This window comes from Cimex lectularius, unplaced genomic scaffold (genome assembly GCF_000648675.2).
Source record: "Cimex lectularius strain Harlan isolate CLEC.00 unplaced genomic scaffold, Clec_2.1 scaffold227, whole genome shotgun sequence".
In the NCBI taxonomy this organism is placed as follows: Eukaryota; Metazoa; Arthropoda; class Insecta; order Hemiptera; family Cimicidae; genus Cimex; species Cimex lectularius.
The window spans coordinates 678227-698232 of NW_019392955.1; the positions used below are offsets into that span (position 1 = coordinate 678227).

Here is a 20006-nt window from a genome sequence, read left to right on the forward strand (position 1 = left end):
GATACGTTTTAGATTTCACTGCACTCATTTTCCACTATTTAATAATAAACTTTGTATCGACGTAGTATCGCCATCAAGTTACAATTCAGAATGACTCCAATTCCTGCAGGCACAACATTTATATCGGCGTGAACGAAAGTCTCGAATGTTCCCGTCAAACGCGCCGCCCGAAACTAGACTGTACTGTCTCTCGTTGTTTCTAGACTAGACTGTACTGTCTACTAGTCTAGAAACAACGCGGCTTTTCTTTGACAAGTGCCGCGCGTTCCTTTGATAAAGCCACCTTTTGCCGCAAGCAGTGTTATTTTATTACGTAATACATTTTTGTAGTTTAGTTACCTACCTACTTATTAAAAATTTTTTTCTTCTCCAGATCTACTCAAAAAGCACTCGCGATCGACCGTTTGAGCACCCCTGTTTTACATGTATAAACAAAATCGGTTTTTCTAGACTTTATAGTCCACTAAATAAACGTTCACTTGGAGCACTTTTCTCAATTCAGATGGTTTGGCCGAGTGGAACAGTCGACGGTCACGCCACATGCCAGTAGTTCGTTTTACTACCTACACCACTGCTGCCTATAATAAAGATACAAGGGTGAAGTTCCTTTCTTCCTATCTTTACATCAGCAAACCAATTCTGGGGTTTTTGCATCTGTATTGTATCAGCAGTTTTGCAACTTGAAGGCCCGACTGGACAGCTAACAGCTGGGAAAACAGATGTGAAAATGGACGCCACAAATTCCTGAAACCTCACACATACGAACATTCATTTATATATATTTATATATATATACATATATAATTGCTACTCGTGCTACAAACTTCTCCAGTAGATTCTTCACCCTAAAATGAACAAAAAAGTTCATATTGTCCATGGTCCGATNTATATATATATATATATATATATATATATATATGACAAGCAAAAAAATTCTACCTATTTCTATTTAAATTGGGAATATCAATTAGAGATAAGCCACATTTAATCCTTAATCCAAAACAAGGATAAATGATTTTTCAATGTTTAATTTTTACGGAATTTAAAATGTTTATTCAGTTTCATTTGAATATTAATTTGAATTCTGAAGCAATAAACTATTTAGTTTTCATCTTTGTTTTACTAATTTCAAACTTTAAACTTAAAAATGCCACTTAATGCTGAGGATGTAGCGCGTGGTGTGGCACTTTTTGATGATGGACGTTCCATCAGGTATGCGGCTATTGCCATCGGAGATCCCTACGATACACAGCGAGACGCTGTTACGTCATTTTCGAGAAACTGGGTCCTATTGAAGTCCCAGTTCTGGGACGCTCTAAGGTGACAGAACCTCAGGATGACCGTTTTTTGGCATTGAAAATTTTGCGAAACCGGCACCGTACTGTTGTTCAAGCAATTCATGAGCTTCAGGAAGTTCGAGGTGTTCAAATTTCTGAACGCACTGCTCGAAGAAGATTAAATCAGTATGGACTGATGGCTTTTCGCCACGTAAGCGGACGAGAATTGACCAGAACACGGATTTCACGACTCGCATTTTCTCGAGAACACAGCCATTGGTCTTTGGACGATTGGTCTGCTGTACTTTTTACAGGTGAGTGCAAATTTGCTCTACGATCTCCAGATGGTCGTGAAAGAGGGCGGAGAAGGCGAAATGAAAGGTATGAAGCCTTTACTTTTTCCCAGAGCCGACCTTTTCAACGTAGCTCAGTGATGGTGTGGGCGGGAATTACAATGGAGAGTCGCGCAGAGTTGGTTGTTCTTCGTGGTGGGTCTTTGACGGACACTCGCTATGTGGATGAAATTTTTGAACATCATGCACAGCCTATATTCGATGAAATCAACGACAATCCTATTCTAATGGATGATAATGCCCGTCCACATGTCGCTCGCATAGGACAAACGTACCTTCAACAGCATAACATCAGGGTCTTAGCCTGGCCAGCCCCTTCTCCAGACTTGAACCCCTCGAACATTTATCGAATAACCACAAAAGTCGAAAAGAGCACGTCCATCCTGATCCACTCCACGATCTTGAAAGGACTCTTCCTGAAGAATGAGATAACCTCCAGCAAAGAGACATTTCCAGACTGGTAGAAAGTATGCCTGCGTGTCTTCGATGTCATTAAGGCAAGAGAAGGAAAAACGCAATATTTAAATGTTAATTAAAAACCTAAAACAAATTTTATCTGTCCGACTTTTTTTTTTAATTTTTCATTTTCCTTAGTAATTTATATTTTTAAACTTTTTTAGACAAAGCCTCAGTTATTAAACGTTAAAGCGTTAAAAAACGTGAAACTTTCATTAATATATAAAAATATATACAAATCAAGTTATATTTCAAGTGGGTGGAATTTTTTGCCTGTCAGTATATATATACAAATCCTTCAACCAGCCTTAAAACGTCTATACCCAGTAGCATAAAAAATGTCATATCTTTACATGATACGGCTATAATAACAAAACAATGTCTAGAAAAAGGAAATAGAAATAGTAAAATCTATTTTTTCTCTACTCTTATAAGTTTTATCAAGAGACGTGTTTGTATCTCCTTCAACCTGATGATGAAAATACTTGTCCACCATTTAATATACTTAATAATACTCTTAATATATTTTAATATGCACTCCCTGATAATGTTCTTAGTTCATATCGTTGACTGACGCTGCTTCGGATATCGGATACGCGGCCACTACAGTCGCACATTATATATATAAACTTGCATTTCTGTTTTATTTAAAGAAGAGACAAAGAAAAAAAACCAATTCCCTTTTAAACGGCAAAATAATTCGAAATATTGGTATTTGCCATGTAAATTTTGATCAGAAAGAAGAGGATTTGCCTTTTAAATGACCCCTCGTCTCTCTCTTAAAAAAAAGAAAGTGAAATAAGAGCCTCCCTTATTAAGATAATACACAGAGGGCTTTAAGATGAAAGGGAGAATTTTTCAGGAATAAGCCTCCCGGTTTATAAGACGAAAGGCACCCTGAAAATAAGAAGAAAACTACAGCCAAAAAAAATTCTCGAGCTTTAACCATCAAAGAGTTCAGATTTTTAAACACTTGTTATTAGTCATTTAAGAAATAAGCTTTACTTTTTCCATAAAACAAACAAATCGCTAGACAGTTGAACTAAGATACAAGCTTTTAATGATACGTATAAACTTTATTCACTCACGAACCACTTTCCAAATGGCAAACCTTTTGGGAAAGGGCTAGGAAGAAATAAACCTCGTAAGTTCCTGTTGAACGGCCTTTCCGACTTTCCTATCCCAAACGGGCTTTTGTTAGCAACTGTGTTTACAACGATAAAACTTTGGCCTTTTACATCCAAAAAACAATTTATCTCTACAAAAGAAAGAGGAGTAAACATCTAGCGCCGATTTGGTGATAATTTGTTCATCTGAGATATACAAAAAACGTTCTGAACTGCTTTATTGCATCAGTAGCACAGTTTTAACAATTTTTTCTTAAAATTTTAGAAAATTGTAGGATTTTTTTTTTTAATAATCAATTAATTAATTCACAAACATCAAATTGAAAAACGATAAATTTTATGTGTGGGGTTTAGTGACTGTTAGTTAAATGAAAACACACACTTTTAGCTCTGAAGATGATCTCAATAAAGATCGAAACGTTGGCATGATAAAGAAAAGGTTTTTCTAAAACCAACGTCACACCAGACCGCATCTCACGATTTCCAAATAATGACAAATCTTATATATAACTTTTTTCAAGTAATTAATCTTTATATAAAGTATTGGTTGAAATGAAAAAGTTAGTATCACGAGCGGGATTCGAATCCAGGACCTTCGGCTAAATACGTTACGAGGTTTTTCGTCATTTAAATTTATAAAATATTGGACAGTTACCTATGGCTGAAGCAACCAGACATAATATAGCTTTTTCGGTCAAACAAACCCCTTTTCTCGCCAAAATAGGACGTTTTAATCTGAAATTGCCCTTTTCTTCCATCAAATTCATTATTTTTAAATAAGAAATTTGATTTGATAATTAGCCATTTTTTACTTCAAATAAAACCGTTTTAATATAAAAATAGTGCTTTTTCATCATGTCCTTAAAATATCTATAAAAACCTAAAATATGAATAAATATGAAAATTAATTACAATTAAAATTTAAAATAAGTTCAATTATTCGTTCTATACCAATAAAGTAAAGAAAATAACAAAACGGAATTCACAAAAATACAGAATCGCATGCGTTTGCATAAAGGGAGCGATAAGAACTTGTCTCACAGCTGGTGTGGAGAAAATAATGGATTTAATCCCCCTCTACAATATGAAATGAGGAAATCACAAAATGCAATTATTCAACATTATTAAAGAGTTTTTTTATGTAAGGTCTTGGTTGAGATAAAAAAGTCAGTGTCATGAGCAAGATTCGAACCCACGACCTTCGGCTAAATACGCCGCTGCTCTACCACTTGAGCTATCGTGACTTCGATCCACTCGGACACCAACTTCCCACTCAACCTACCTTTCGAATTTTCCCTCCTTTTTGCCATTTTCAAATGTCGTGTAATCAGGATTTGATTCGCGGTGACAAATGAAATGGCCACGGAGAGCTTTAGGGGATATACTTCGTTTTACCAATACCTTATATAAAGATTAATTGGAAGAAGTTGATCAATCGGACGAAATATAGTGGAATTATATATAATGAAAGAATTAAATTTATGTTTATAATCATTATGTTCAACAATTGTTTTTGTACAAAGTAAAAATATTGCTTTTTTTTGTTCTTACAGCCAGGAGACGATGCCAAGACAGTGATTTTATCATCTTGCCCCTGTGACAGACCTCTTCATTACATTGTGAGTACCGAAGGGCATCTGACTTACTGGGACGAAGGGCATGTCCCTGCTGTGAACATCCCACAAGACGCCAACTTGAACCCGAGTTCACTGTGTCGATTCAACTTATCGTAAGTCATACATGTTAAGTTCAATCGGTCATGAGTAAATAACTTTTATTTCTCTTCAACACGTACTAGTTTCATTAATACTTAGTTATTTATAAAGTTAATATTTTTTAATTTGATTTTTTAAATGTATTACAGACAACGTCAAAGAAAAAAATTTAGCCATAGTTTTATTACAAAAAATATCTTTAAAAAAATGCAGATTTAAGTTTTTAGTTCAAACTTTTTTTGTCTTCATTACTTTCATTTCATGATAAGTATAAAAAATGTATTGTGTATAATGATTTAACATTGATATTTTTTTTTTATTGACTTTAACTCAAGTTACTTGTTATAAAATGAAATAAAAATGGACGATTTTCATATTATAGCAAATAAAATGTATCGAGATAAAGCCAAATGAGGCAGAAAAGACTCGTACTTTGCGGGGAAAAAATTCCACGTGGTCCAGAAGTTGTCGGAAAGTTGTTGGCAAACTCAACTCGCATTAATAGGCTAAAACCTCTCATCCCGAAAACTTTCTTAATTGAGACAAAGTTTACAAAATATAAAATGACTTTAGTAACCAACGCCCATCAGATGAGTTAGACAGGAAAATATCGACGAAAATAACAACTTCTAATTAAGATGAAACTAAAAAACAAGGGGGAAATCGTTTCAGTTAAACTCCTACTAAAATAAGTTCAAATTTTGAAACTTCAAAACTATAACGAGATAACTCAGTCGGTGCCTTCTGTATCTGTTTTAAAAAGATTTATTAAAAATACCTCTCAAAAATCCAATTACTTGCATAACATTCGAGGTGAACAATGTATGTACATACAACAATTCAGAATCGAACTTATGACGTTTATGCCGAATACTAGTATTAGCATTTTATTTATTACAGAATCTTTACATATTAGCCATGACGAATTCTTATATATATGTTGTTCAAATTGGGGGTTATCGGGAAAAAAGGGCCAGAGGCGACAGTGGGAATCGAACCCACGACCGCGGCGTGAGAGTCTCTCATGCTAACCACTCGGCTACCGCGGTCCCCATTACAGAATCTTCCTTCTCAGTATGAATCCAAATAAGGCAAAAGGAGAAGTGGACACAGCTAATCGATGATAAAAGAACTCTCACCAAATCTGGCAAACTCATGGATACTAGAGAGGGCAAAACACAAAAGAGTTGTTAAATTTCGGAATTTAACTCGGTTGAAGTTGCAGTATGGCTTTAAGTTTTTGGAGATTTTGGTCAAACGTCTTTGAACTTTAACTAACAGTTTAATGACTTTTTGAAAGTAGGGGCTCCCAACACTATTTCCAAAATTTAGTATGAGTTGATCATAGGTAACGTATTTCAATTAATTATTCTTTTTATGTAAGATCTTAGTTGAGATGAAAAATTTAGTGCCACGAGTTGGATCCCGCTTTCATCTCAGCCAAGACCTTACATAAAAAGAATAATTAATTGAAATAAGTAATTTGGTAAATTAGGCAACTAAACATATATGGATGGGTAACATATTTTAATTGATTAATTTATTTATTTTATTAAAATATACACGATCCTCCATCACAGAATGGATCCAGAAAAGGGAACAAGGAGAAGTGTACAAAATAAAATAAAAACTTTGTGTTCTGCTACCCAACAGATCATTCCCCACGTTTCCCCAGGTTTTGAAGATTTTGGACCCTTTCAGTATTTTTGATGCGATATTTTGACACATATATACGCCTAGGGCTCCCTTGAGTTTTACTCTCTATAGCTTTAGCTTGCTGCCCTCCTTTTGTCAGTTTATCAGATGATAAGACTAGTTGTCGGACATGCGTTCCCAAATACTCGGTCGTCCTAAAAAGGATAATGAGGTTCTTTACCGTCTGTACCTGCTCATGGTCATAACGGACGTTTTGATTCTCAAGATGGGAGATGACGCACCTCCGCATACGACTGATGTGTATTACAGCCTCAGCGTTTGTGTAGAAGATGACCCAGCCCCGAGGGGCCAAGACGAACCTCACTCCCCGCTTGCACGAGTTGTCTGCATTAAGCATCATACCGTATGCCGCGCGTAAAGGGCTACCAAGGCCGAAAAACATCTGCCTGGTCTCCTAAGCACTCCCAAGATAGAAAAGACCACTCTATCTCCCAGACTATTGGGGCTCCTCCAGCGTAAGAACTTCCGGATCCCCTCCGACCGCGGTTTTGTTTAAAGTGGAATTCCTAATCAACCTCTAGAGGAGACTACCTTCGGTAAAGGACGCCATTCGTGTAGGGAACACCGACCACTATCCGTTCCTATCCGCTACTTCTCACGTATTTGAGGGACTCCGTCAGCGTAGTCTGAGCGTCCTCAAGCTATACGCTTCGATAGTGTGTTCCTTCGTATACCGTAAGGCCGGGGTTGCAACGAAGGTTATACGTAAGTGCTTGGGCGAAGGTCACAGATAGAACAGCCTCTTCTCTAAGTTCTCGACAGGAGCCTCGCCACTAAGCCACTACGAATCCATTCCCAATGTATCAGGGGCTGGACTTTGGAACATTTTTGCTACCCCGTAGGTTATGCACCCTCCCCCGTCTATGTAGATAGGATCTGGTACCATAGCTCTCGTCTGCTTCTGATAAAGCACCCGCCGTCACCTGCCCCCCGGAGGCCGACACGAATACAGTTTGTACTTTAGAGAGGTTGCCACGCCATCAAAGCTGCACCATTATTTTGCGCCTGGAAACCCCCTTATATCCAAGGGTTAGCTGAGGTCGCAAGGAAGAGAGAAGGAACACGGATTGAGAAAGGGAAGTGAACGAGGACACGAGGATCACCTTTTCAGGCGCCTCCCGCTGTACCACTCATTGTCGTCGTAGTCCCATATTAAATGAACTATGACTCCCCTGAGTGGATGAAGGATATGAGATGGCCGTTCAAGCGGCGAACGAATCGGCACCGTCCCGACCAGACATCTCGAGGGGCGCCGAGACAGTGTGGCCTTGCGGCCCACAGGCCGGATTGGAGCTATTCTCTAGTTGTCGGATACTGGCATCTGAGAAAACATCTACACAACATTGGCATATCAATGATGACCCCATTTGCATATTATACAGAGAGGAGGCAAAAGCAGCCGCCCACATTATCTTCGAATGCAAAACGACCGCTCAAAGGAGAAATAACATGGGATACAAAGAAAACCCAGGGAAAGAAAGTATAGCAACAACAGCCAAGGACCTAATACTTATTTAGAGAAGGTTTAAGTCAATTAAAATGAACTAAGGAAGTAGGAAAAGTACAATAAGCCAGAAGGCTTGGGGAACAAAAACCTCCGCTTTCTAGTCTCTATTCTTCATCATCATCCTTTTATACCTGAAAAAGTCGTTTTTTAGTATGGCTTCATCACCTGCAATCTGTGTCATCATAGATGTAAACAAATATAAAATAATGATTGTTGTGAATGTCCCAGCAACAATTACACAAAAAACAATATTTACACAATTATGGGAGTATTACGCAAAAAACGTACATAAACCATTTATTTTACTGGTGATGGCGAATTTGTCCGGTTAATTACACACATGAATTACAAGTTATTATCATGGCATAATTTAATGTGTTTTGAGATTACATGAAAGGGGTGAAGATGGAGTGTAATTCCATTAGATAGGCGGAGGAGGTTCTCTCATTACACTGTGTAAACATACGGCTGGCGGAGGAGTAACCCAATAAACCGGGTGCTCTCATTCTTCCAGAGGATTGAAAGTTGACGGGTAAGGGTGTCACTCGTTTGGAATACTTTATGTAAATAAAAGCCGAGAGGGGCACCCTTCTCGTTCTCCCCGTCTCACAGGCCACGGCTTCCTCCGTACAAAAATCCGGCACGAACCGGAAACTCAGACTTTCTTCCGGTTCAATTAACCCCATCTACGTGACCTCCCTCTCCTTTCATAAGCGCACCCGTGTCACATAAAATTCGAAGCCACTCCGTTTTACACCCTCTACAGAGGGGATTCACCACCTGTCGTCGAAATCGGGCTCGTAAACCCCCTCGAGATATCAAAAGCGCACTAAAGCAATGAAACATACGTCCTCACCCCGCCGCCCGCGCCACTTTGAACTTTTGACACGTCGTGTCGAGTTTTTTATTGGCCCCTAGGAAATAAACCGCCATCCGATAATTTTCTCAAATTAGTTTTTACAGTTTCAGCCGCCTCGTAAAAAGACAGCCGGCAAACCTGTTCTCTCATTGAAAGACAAGTCGTTAAACAATAACTATTACTTTCAATTAATTATTCTTTTTTATGTAAGATCTTTGGTTGAGATAAAAAAGTCAGTGTCACGAGCGGGATTCGAACCCATGACCTTCGGCTAAATACGGACACCTCTCGGACACGTGGATGGAGAGTTGGTATCCGAGAGGATCGAATTCACGATAGCTCAAGTGGTAGAGCAGCGGCGTATTTAGCCGAAGGTCGTGGGTTCGAATCCCGCTCGTGGCACTAGCTTTTTAATTTCAACCTCAAAAACCTTGCATAAAAAATAATTAATCGAAAGAAGTATCAATTGACCAGTAAAACATAAATGGAATGCATATATTACATACCTTTCATAACTGTGTTTATTATTTAACTAATTATGATGTTTTCAGGTTTAAAGTGGAAGCTGTTATGGCACCGGTGAGCCATCTCCTCGTGTATTATGTGACAGACGAAGGAGAGCCAATCAGCGACGTCATCTCGTTCGACGTTAAATTAATTCACCGACAGGTATATTGATTTGTGTAGTATTTAGTGACGTTAATTAATTATTATTTGGAGATCGTGAGCGCGCTGTTGTGTGATGTAGGTTTCGATCTTTATTGAGATTGAGGCACACAATAACTGAGCGAGAATACATTGAGGTTTTGAATATTAAAAAAAAAGAGTCAACACTAGTGTTAATCCATGCGTGTATAAAATGTAGAGGTAGTGTTAAAAAAAAGAAAACTGTAGCTTCTTAACTTGATGAAACGTTCAGTTTTATATGAGCCATTGAGCAAGCCATACATTCGCCTCTTTTTCTTTCGACCCCCTGCCCAACCGAGCCTAAAACCAGAAAAATGCTCTGTACACTATTGGAGTATATTTGTTGGAGAAATGGAGCATTGTATTCATTGGTCCGTGACCCGTTGTGCTTTCTGACCCTCGTCAAGAGGTGTCACACTTTCGACAACAACAAAAAATGTTCATCTCAGAGAAATAAACTTGAAATTAAAGACGACGATAGTTTTTCTCTACTATCAAAATTTTCCTTATTTTAATATATTAATATAACTAATTTTAAACATGCTAACTATTTTGTGTAAAAATTTTAAATAATAAAAAAATGTATTAGTTGTTTTCTTTTATTTTAATTTTACTGGAGGAATGGAATACAAGAAATACAACCGTTTCCTAAAAAGAATCGCCTTGTCATGATTCTTAAGTCCTTTCCTAAATTTAAAATAATTTGATTTCGATTAAAACGAACTTTACCAGAACTAACCGCACATGCACACAGAAAACATATGAAACAGCGATCCTGTGAATACCAAAAATTATAAACTTTTACTGCACCAGGCATTTGAAGACGAAAGAGGCTAGAAAAGCACTAATATGAAAGGGGCGATGTCTCTTTACCTAGCCTAAATAACGAATTATGAATGTTTGATATAAAATTGATAAAAAAGAATAGATAACAAAGAAATGAAGAAGAGTTAGACTAGTAAAACACAAAAAGCAGCAAGGTACAACCTTTTTACGTTATAAGTCAATATTTTAAATCGTGGGAACAAATGATTATTCGGAAATCGTGAGATGCGATCTGGTGTGACGTAGGTTTTAGAAAAACATTTTCTTTATCGTGCCAACGTTTCGATCTTTATTGAGATCATCTTCAGGGCCGTGTATTCCCTGCATTTCAACAAAAAATTCTCTGATTGGTAGCCGATGCAAGTTTCTTTTCATTGATGACGATATACTTCAGAACTCGTTGCTTGTTGTCCATTTGTAGTTGAAATCAGTTCATAGAATCCCATATTCTTCTTTCTTCTCGTGTAGAAATGTGTGATGTTTAGTGACGGTTAGTTAATGATTATTTGGAGATCGTAAGATGTGGCCTAGTGTGACGTAGGTTTTAGAAAAACATTTTCTTTCAATCAACGTCAATGCTATCAATCAGAGAAGTTTTTTGTTAAAAAGCAGGCAATACAAGGACCTGAAGATGATCTCAATAAAGGTCGAAACGTTGGCACGATAAAGAAAATGTTTTTCTAAAACCTACGTCACACCAGACCGCATTTCACGATCTCCAATAATCATTAACAAACGGTTACTAAACACCACACTTGGGAACAAATAGTAAGTCGTGGGAACAAAAAATTTAGGCCTCGCATTTAAAAAATTGTCCTCTCACTCTGCTGGAGAAAAAATAATTCCACGTTGATTTTTAAATTCAAACTATATTTAAAAGAATAGAACTACTAAGCTCAGTAGGGGAAGTGGAATTAAAATGATAAAATTGTTACCGTCTGAGTAAGTACTCTACGTCTACAGTAATTCTGTCTGTAGATCGTACGTTTCACCTTGTTGTGAGTTAAGACAATCGACCTTCTCTCACAAGAAGTGCTCAAGTCGGTATACGGGTGTATATGTGTACATGTACAGATTTTACCCTATATAAATCAGTAAGCACTTCAGGATAATGGGATACTAACTAATTTAAATGATAAGGTAATCATCGATGTACTTTTTTTAAACGGTTTTTGAGCTGAATTCACAGGTGGAAAGGTTTTTAAAAACTATTTTCGACATTGTTTTTCGTAAAAACGAAATCTTCTCGTACCCCTTCAATTACAAACAATTTATTTATTTATCATTTTAATTTATAATAAATTAGTCGTATCCCATTCCTTGTATCCCGCTATACTGGAGAGTTAGATCAAAATTTAGCTCGGGAGAAACTAGACAAAAATGAAAGTTTACGTGTCTAAATGTGTGGTGATTAGTGACCGTTAATCGATTTTTAAATAAATAGTTTACGTGTCTTGTGGTTTCTACCAAATATGCTCCTATGTTCCTACTCACCCTGTACGTAGTTTTAATAAAACTCTTTCGTATTTTATATAGGGATATATTTAATAGGCTAAAGTCTGTTAAATCGAAAGTATTCGTGAATCACTGCATAAGTAGTATGGTATGGTGATAAGGATACTAGGAAGCAGGGTTTGTACTCCCCAGGCACTGCAGCGGGGATTAATTGTACCTGCCTAGTTTCTTAGTTCAGTGCAACTGACTCTATCCTTCTCCTTAGAAGTATTAGGTCATTGACTGTCGCTGCTACAATTTCACTCCCTAAGTTTTTTCGTATGTTAGGTTGAATCTCCATTGAGCTGTTGCTTCGCAGTCGAAGGTGATATGTATGGCTGTTTCCTCCTCCTCATTACATAATCTGCAGATGGGATCTTCGTTGTATATGCCCATATTGTGTAGATGTTTTCTCAGATGCCAGTGACCGGTTAGTCCACTCCTCCGAGCCCTCTCAAATTGCAGCAGTGTTTTGCCAGTCTTGGTGAGGGTTGTTTCATCATAAGTTTATTATATCTAGCACCGTAACGTAGGTTTAGTGTTCTTTGGGTGAGCTCTTTTAATGTTGAATCGAATTTTCCCCTGACTAGTATGACAATGTCATCTGCATAGCCTTGGGTGTAAACTCACTTTCATTTAGTTTGCATATGAGGTTGGCCACTACCACATTCCACAGCAGAGGCGAGAGTATTCCTCCCTGCGGACACCCCCTCGCCACCACTACTTCTACTTTTTCGAGGAACATGGAGACCTACACTTTTCTGCTTTTTAGCATTGATTCTATCCATCTACAGCAGGTTTCGTCTGTTCCTCGCTGTTTGCGTGATGTAACCATTGCTTCGAAAGGAGTGCTGTCAAATGCTCCTTCAATGTCTAAGAAGGTTCCCAATGCTATTTCTTGGTTGTTCAGTGAATCGTCTATTTGTATCGTTAGTTGATGTAGTGCTGATTCACACGATTTTCCTTTCTGATAGGCATGTTGATATTTACGAAGGAGTTTTTCTTTCAAAGAACTGCCCCTTATATGTTTTTCAACTAGCCTTTCAAGTGTTTTGAGTAAAAAGGATGTTAGACTAATCGGTCTATACGATTTTCCGTCTGTGTAGTTGTTCCGAGCAACTTTAGGAATGAAAACTACTTTATCATATGCTTGGGATGTATCCCATTGCTAGGCAGCTTCTGTATATTTTTACAAGTAGGGGGATTACTATACTTTTTCCCTTTTGTAGTAGTACTGGGTATATCCCGTCTGTTCCTGGAGATTTGAATGGGCTAAAGTTATCTATAGCCCATTCAATCTTATCATAAGTGATTACTGTTTTGGCTATTTGCCAATCTTCCCTTCTAGCTTTTTGGCCTTTGGCGGGTTCAGCGCTCTCCTTTATCTCCAGGTTGGCAATAGTTTTGGATTCCGGAAAGTATGTTCTTATTAGGATTTCTAATGTTTCCTTTCCGGTTTGTGTGTGTTTTCCATCTGGTTTTTTTAGTGTTCCGATGGGGTTTATAGAGTCTTTGGCGAGGATTTTGCGGAGTCTACTTGCCTGAGTGGTGTTTTCGATTTCCTTGCAATATTTCCTCCACGATTCTTGTTTAGCCTTCTTTGTCTCCCTATTGTATTCTGTTAGGGTTTTACTGTACTCTTCAGTAGTCTCCGTTTTTTCGCTTTATTCCAAAGTTTGCGAGTTTTCTTTCTTAGTGCCGCCAGGTTATCATTCCCCAGCAAACTTTTTTCTTGTTGTTGTAGGTGGTTTGTGGGCAGGCTTCATGATATGAGTTTATTATAGCTTCTTGTATTTGCGTGGAAGTTAGCTCAATATCTTGGGTGCTTTTGATGCTAGCCATTGTAGTTAGTGTATTTTTCTCCAGCCATTTTTTTGCCAGTCTTGGTGAGGGTTGTTTCATGAGAAGTTTACTGTGTCTAGCGCCGCTAGAGTTTATCCACTTATTTTGTTTTGTTTAGATCCATGCTGCAAAGGAGGATTCTATCTTGCAGATCCTCCTCTGGCCAGTATGTCTGCTTTCTCTTACCCAAAATTCCTCTGTGCCCTGGCACCCAAGATATCATCAGGTTGTTGTGTTTCCCCAGGTTTTGGAAGTTTTGGATGTATTCACTGACTAATTTTGATGTAGGTCTATTACATGCTAATGCTTTAATGGCTGCTTGGCTATCAGATCTTATGAGGATTTTTTTTGTCAGTGTAACATCTTTTAAGATTTCCCAGGGCATAAGCATTGATAGCATGTATTTCCGCTTGAAAGACCGAAGTGTACTTCCCTAATGAGTTTGATTGCTCGTGTTTTGGGCTTGTACAGTAAACGCCCGACCGTTTCCTTCGTTTGTTTTGGAGCCATCTGTGTATTGTGTCTGATGCTCTCCTGTGTTCTTCCTCTCCTTTATAGTCCGTTGAGTCTTCGTACGATGTTGTGAAGATTGTTTCCGTGATGATATAGTCAGTCCCCATTTCAAAGAACGGGTGTCTGATTTTGTTATTCTGTTTTGTTATGTCTGATTATGGTTGTACGCCCGAATTGTTTAGTTCCTATCCAGTTTAATTGTTTTTGAAACCTAAATGAATTTTTCCTAGCCTCCCCTTGAGTGAATATTTCCAGTGGAGGCAAGTTTAGCAGAGTTTCTAGCGCACTTGTAGGGGTTGTCCTCATTGCCCATGTGATACACAGGTTTGCTAGTCTTTGTATGCTGCTTAATGTTTGAGTAGCTACTTTTTGTTGAGCTTTGGACACCAGATTAATGATCCATAGATTATTTTGGGTTTTATTACTACCGTGTATAGCCATTAGGCCATTTCCGGTTTTAATCCCCAGAATTTTCCTAGGGTTCGCATAAGTAGTGGTGTAAATCGTAAATTGCCATAAATTTGTGTTAACAACTAGATAAATATCGGTGCGTAATGTGATAAATACCAAAAAGTAAACAAATAATTAAATACGTTTAAAAAAATATTTACTATGACAACTACATTGCATTGAATGAAATGTGAGCACAATACAAAAGTCAATTTGTTCCAGCACAAAGAAATTCTTCCCCACAATCATTTCAAGACTTCAAATTGTTGTAAATAACGTGGATATAGCCATGGCTTTGTCCAACTATGAAAAACGAAATGAAGTCCTCCGCTATCACTTGAGAGGAAAACCTCTTTTAAAGAAAATTTTCCGCGAACCAGGGAACACCTCAGTTGATTAATATTAACAACAAACATGTTACATTTACAACCTGAATAAAATATAAAATAATAACACACCCACGCCACATAAATAAATAGACTACCAAGTATTTGACAAATTAATCATTTCAGATAACACTAAATCTGGAGCAGAAAAAGTTTTGGTTTCCAGCCGAAGAAATGGACGTCCAAGTTTTGGCCGACTTGCAGTCACTCTTTTGTCTGGTGGGCGGTCGCGGCGGTGATTTGAACACGCAAAAAATGTGAGCGTTCTTCTCGATCTTTTTCCTTTTTTTTCATTTTTGAACCTCTTTAAACTTTGCGTTGCTTTCCGTCGCACAGATCCGAAGGCTTGGAGTTGGACTTTACCGAAGCCGGCGTCGGATTCTACCAGAGAAGCTGCCTCGGAGAGGGAAACACCACTAACAAAATGACGCTGAGAAGTAACAAAACTCTTCCGCACCACAGCGTCATGTCGGACTCGGGGCTGGACCAGCTCTGGCTCTGGAAATGCTTCAATTACACGTATGTTGTTTATACAATAACTCCAACAATTTAATATTCTTTCTACCGTATGATTTTATTCTAAACAATTTATATTATTAAATAAGTCTGTGGTGATTAGTGACCGTTAATCGATAATTATTCAGAAATCGTGAGATGCGGTCTGGTGTGATGTACGTTTCAGAAAAACATTTTCTTATCGTGCCAACGTTTCGATCTTTATTGAGATCATCTTCAGGGCCTGGGATTTACAAACATTGTTTACATTTAACAAATACACTTAGGATGTGGAAAAGTAAATTTATACAATGCAAAATATATTTTTTATATTCAATCAAAGTATTTCTACTCACTCAAAGTGTTTGTCTTCTGTGTAATTGTGCCATTCTTGCGTGTCGTGTTGAGAGTGCTAGTGAAATTTTGCTGTTTTATGTTTATATATGTTGGATTTTGAAGGGGTGGGGAAGGAGTCGGTATAGAAAAGACATTTTTGTATAAGGCGTCGGATTTTTGAGGTGAAAAGAGCCGACGAAGGGAAACAATGTGTTGATAATGGTTCGGCAAGATTATCCTTTTAGGGTTATATAGAAGAGGATAAATAGGAAAAGGAAAGCTAAATTGTTCAAAAATTAGCTATGTGAAAAATGTTTGATGTGGAATGTGATGTGATGATATATGTATGTTATCTATATTGAATTTTGATTAATGATATTGGCGTAGCTGCGACCGAGTTTATATGTATCTGTTGTGTAATTCATGCTGTATTTACATCAACAGAGATAACACAGCATCAATTACAGAACAGATGCATGTAAACTCAGTACGTTTTTCTGAAACCTAATCACACCAGACCGCATCTCACGATTTCTGAATAATTATTAAATACGTTTCCTAGAGTATATAAGTGATGATCATCACAATCTCTAATTTCGATTAGTTGTATTGCCAAACTTTAAACATTATAAACTATCCAATAATAATAATAATAATTTATCATATGAAATGCCGCTAAACACTTAACACTCTAATCAATCTTTGTACATCGTAAAATATCTTTTCATAATAATTGTTGTTCCCATCTGTTTTTTTATGATTTCTTCCATTCTTGTTGGCATAGTCAGAAAACCTTTTGTTCCTGGGGTGTGTTGTTTCGCTGCTACAATAGTGAACACCTTTAGCATTTCTACTGCCAGGTGTTTTCCTTGACATATCCCAGACCTTTGATCATGTTGGCATGAGGGCATGATGTGGAAGATAAAGGGCATCCTTCCACAAAGTATCCTTATCCTCAAATCCTTCCTAACAAAACGATACTTCCACGTAACACAAGATACCTCTTCCTTTTCTATTGTCCCCATTTTAATCGGCGTCCCCCCGGGAAGAACGTTTGCTCCCTTACTTTACTCCTTCTTTACAGCTGATCTCCCATTACATTCCGACGCCTTAATCTTCGCGTACGCCGATGACACAGCAATCCTCTTCCCAAACATCGATCCTGTTACAATCTGCAACCTCTAATCCCATCTTGATCTCTTGTACCCTGGTTTTGACAGTGGAGAATCAAGGTAAACAATGAAGAATCAACATAGTTTCCACTTATTAAATCCATTCCGTTGTTCGATTGACCGAATAACTTCTTTCAATTAATTAATCTTTATGTAAGGTATTGATTGAAATGAAAAAGTTTGAAAAAAAAGAAAAACAAAAAGGAAGGAAAATTCGAAAGGTAGGTTGAGATGGGGAGTTGGTGTCCGAGTGGATCGAAGTCACGATAGCTCAAGTAGTTAGAGCAGCGGGGTATTGAGCCGAAGGTCGTGGGTTCGAATCCCGCTCGTGACACTAGAAAGCATACTAGGAAGCGGGGTTTGTATTCCCCAGGCACTGCAGCCTTCTGGCTTATTGTACCTTGGCCCGTGAAACTAACTTTTTCATTTCAGCCAATACCTTACATAAAGATTAATTAATAGTTTCCCCTCTTAATCGTAAAACTCTTCCAACTGTTTACTTATACGAAACTCCAGCAAATAGTTTACGATATCTTACGTCGAATCCACACACCTACACGATCTAAACGAATTGACCTTAGATGCAAAATGCTTAAGAAACTACTTCAAAAAAGATTAAAAGAACGGATATAGATATATGTAGTGTTCAGGTATTTAGAAACACACACGTTACCTTAAGTGGCCGAGCATTATCATGCATATGCAAAGACTTTGGGCCAAAGAAATGCATAGAAGTTACTACAATCCTTTTTAAAAAAGATGGTTCCTACTCACATTAAGTTGTTTCGCAACAATCCGGATTTCGAGCCCTTTAGCTCATCATCAGGTTGAAGGGTTTCCACAAACACGTCTCTCAACATGAATTGCAGAAGTCAACAGAAGAGCTAAAGGGCTCGAAATCCGGATTGTTGCGAAACAACTTAATGTGAGTAGGAACCATCTTTTTTAAAAAGAATTGAACTCCACACTCACCCCATCATTTATAATCTCTATTAGAAGTTACTACATGTTTTTGAAGGATCATCCTCCATTTACGTTCAGCACTGACTGTATCGATCTCTTGTCATCTTCACACCTATCTGGATTGTTAAGGGCCATCATCAGCGAAAAGGTTTTTAATTTTAGAAGATGTTGGATTGCTCTTCTGGATTGCTGGCATTTTAATAAAATGATCGTATTGGTGATTTGGGTGCCTCGTGAGACTCCCAGCCTTCCAAAACCTGTTGTTTTGATGGCCCTTAAAACTGAATAATGAATGGCAAGAGGATAAGCGAGTAAAAAAGCACTGAAGTTTGTATTGCCAATGGAAATTTTACAATCTCTCTCTCACTCTCTCTCTCAATCTCTCTCTCTCTCTCTCTCTCTCTCTCTCTCTCTCTCTCTCTCTCTCTCTCTCTCTCTCTCTCTCTNATATATATATATATATATATATATATATATATATATATATACATATCACTCTCTCCCTCCCTTACGCACTCTTCACTCATCAAACATAAATCATTGACTGAGTGTAGAACTACAGAGCTAATAAGTAGTTGTTGGAAGGTGATCGCCAGGCCTATCTTGATATATCCTGTTTTTAAACAGAAATTATTTATTCTTCTTCATCTGTTAAAAAATCTATCTTGGTGTTAATTATCTTGAATCGAATTTTCAACGAGCAATTTTCAACGAGTAATGTAATTCATTTTAGTTGTATTTTTTATTTCTTAGTATCCCTATCCATTTTGAATTATTGTTGTGCCTCTCAGAGAGCTGCTTTTATGGGATCCATTAGAGAGAAAAAAACAGTCGGTTCGTTTGTCGAGCTTTCTACTAACATATCATCATGACTTTGAAATTATTACTAATATTTTAAAACGCCGATAAGTAAGAAGTCAGTATTTAAAATAATGAAACCTACGGTTTAAAGTATTTATATGAAGTAGATTTAGATGAAGTGATGAAATTGACAGCGCACGATATCAAGCAAAGTCCATTATCTAATAAATTGAGGAATATTGCCTCCACCTGGTTAACCTATACCGTTCAGCCAATACACCTTCCTATTTATCATAATAATGTAATCAATAATAGCCATCAATTTAAAGAAAATATAAACAATAGTCCACAGTGTACTACAAGCCTGTAATGCAGACAGATTTACACAGTATTAAAAATGGGGCGCGGCGCTTTAAATTGTTTAAACCAGTGCAACTATCCGTTGTGCGGGTTTAGCATTTGGTCAATCGTGCCATAAATACATGTACGTCAGTTTGATCATTATTGATCTGAATACACAAATTTTCCCTGTTTGTTTGTGATTAAACACGCAAGGATTTCTCATTATTGATACTATTTGATCGGACATTGACATACATATATTGATGGTAAACCAATTCACCAGAAGAGAAATGCAATTACTCTAACAATTAAATTATTCTAATTTTTTTGGATAATATTAACAACTATCTATTAAACATATTTATTTGATTATCTAACAACAATTGTTGATAAATGCTATAGATTTTACTATCCCAAGTTGTTAATTTTCAGAAAACGGGTTTACGGTCAAATGGGCAGACAAAGTAATCAACTACTTGCCGGTCTTTTATTTATTTTATAAACATCCTGAGGGCTTATGAACAGTGGGCAGGATTTGATTTACCGTGTAATTGGTGTTTTCTGTGTATACCGCTTTTATAGTTTATTTATCCTTATGGTTTTTTTAATGTGGTGTTTACGAATTGTTAAGCGTCATGATAGATAAGCGTATCGGATACAAATAAAACTAAATTATATTTTGAATATCGA

General features: G+C 37.3%; 1 protein-coding gene across 1 annotated transcript in view; it reads left to right on the top strand.

Annotated features, from left to right (window-relative positions):
* Positions 1 to 20006, top strand: part of LOC106663687 (C3 and PZP-like alpha-2-macroglobulin domain-containing protein 8) — a 648112-nt gene that overhangs the window by 616346 nt on the left and 11760 nt on the right. Inside the window, exons 10-13 of the mRNA XM_014388721.2 lie at positions 4767 to 4942; positions 9562 to 9679; positions 15334 to 15464; positions 15544 to 15726. Coding sequence (XP_014244207.1) covers positions 4767 to 4942; positions 9562 to 9679; positions 15334 to 15464; positions 15544 to 15726 — 608 coding nt within the window. The remainder of the gene's footprint in view (positions 1 to 4766; positions 4943 to 9561; positions 9680 to 15333; positions 15465 to 15543; positions 15727 to 20006) is intronic.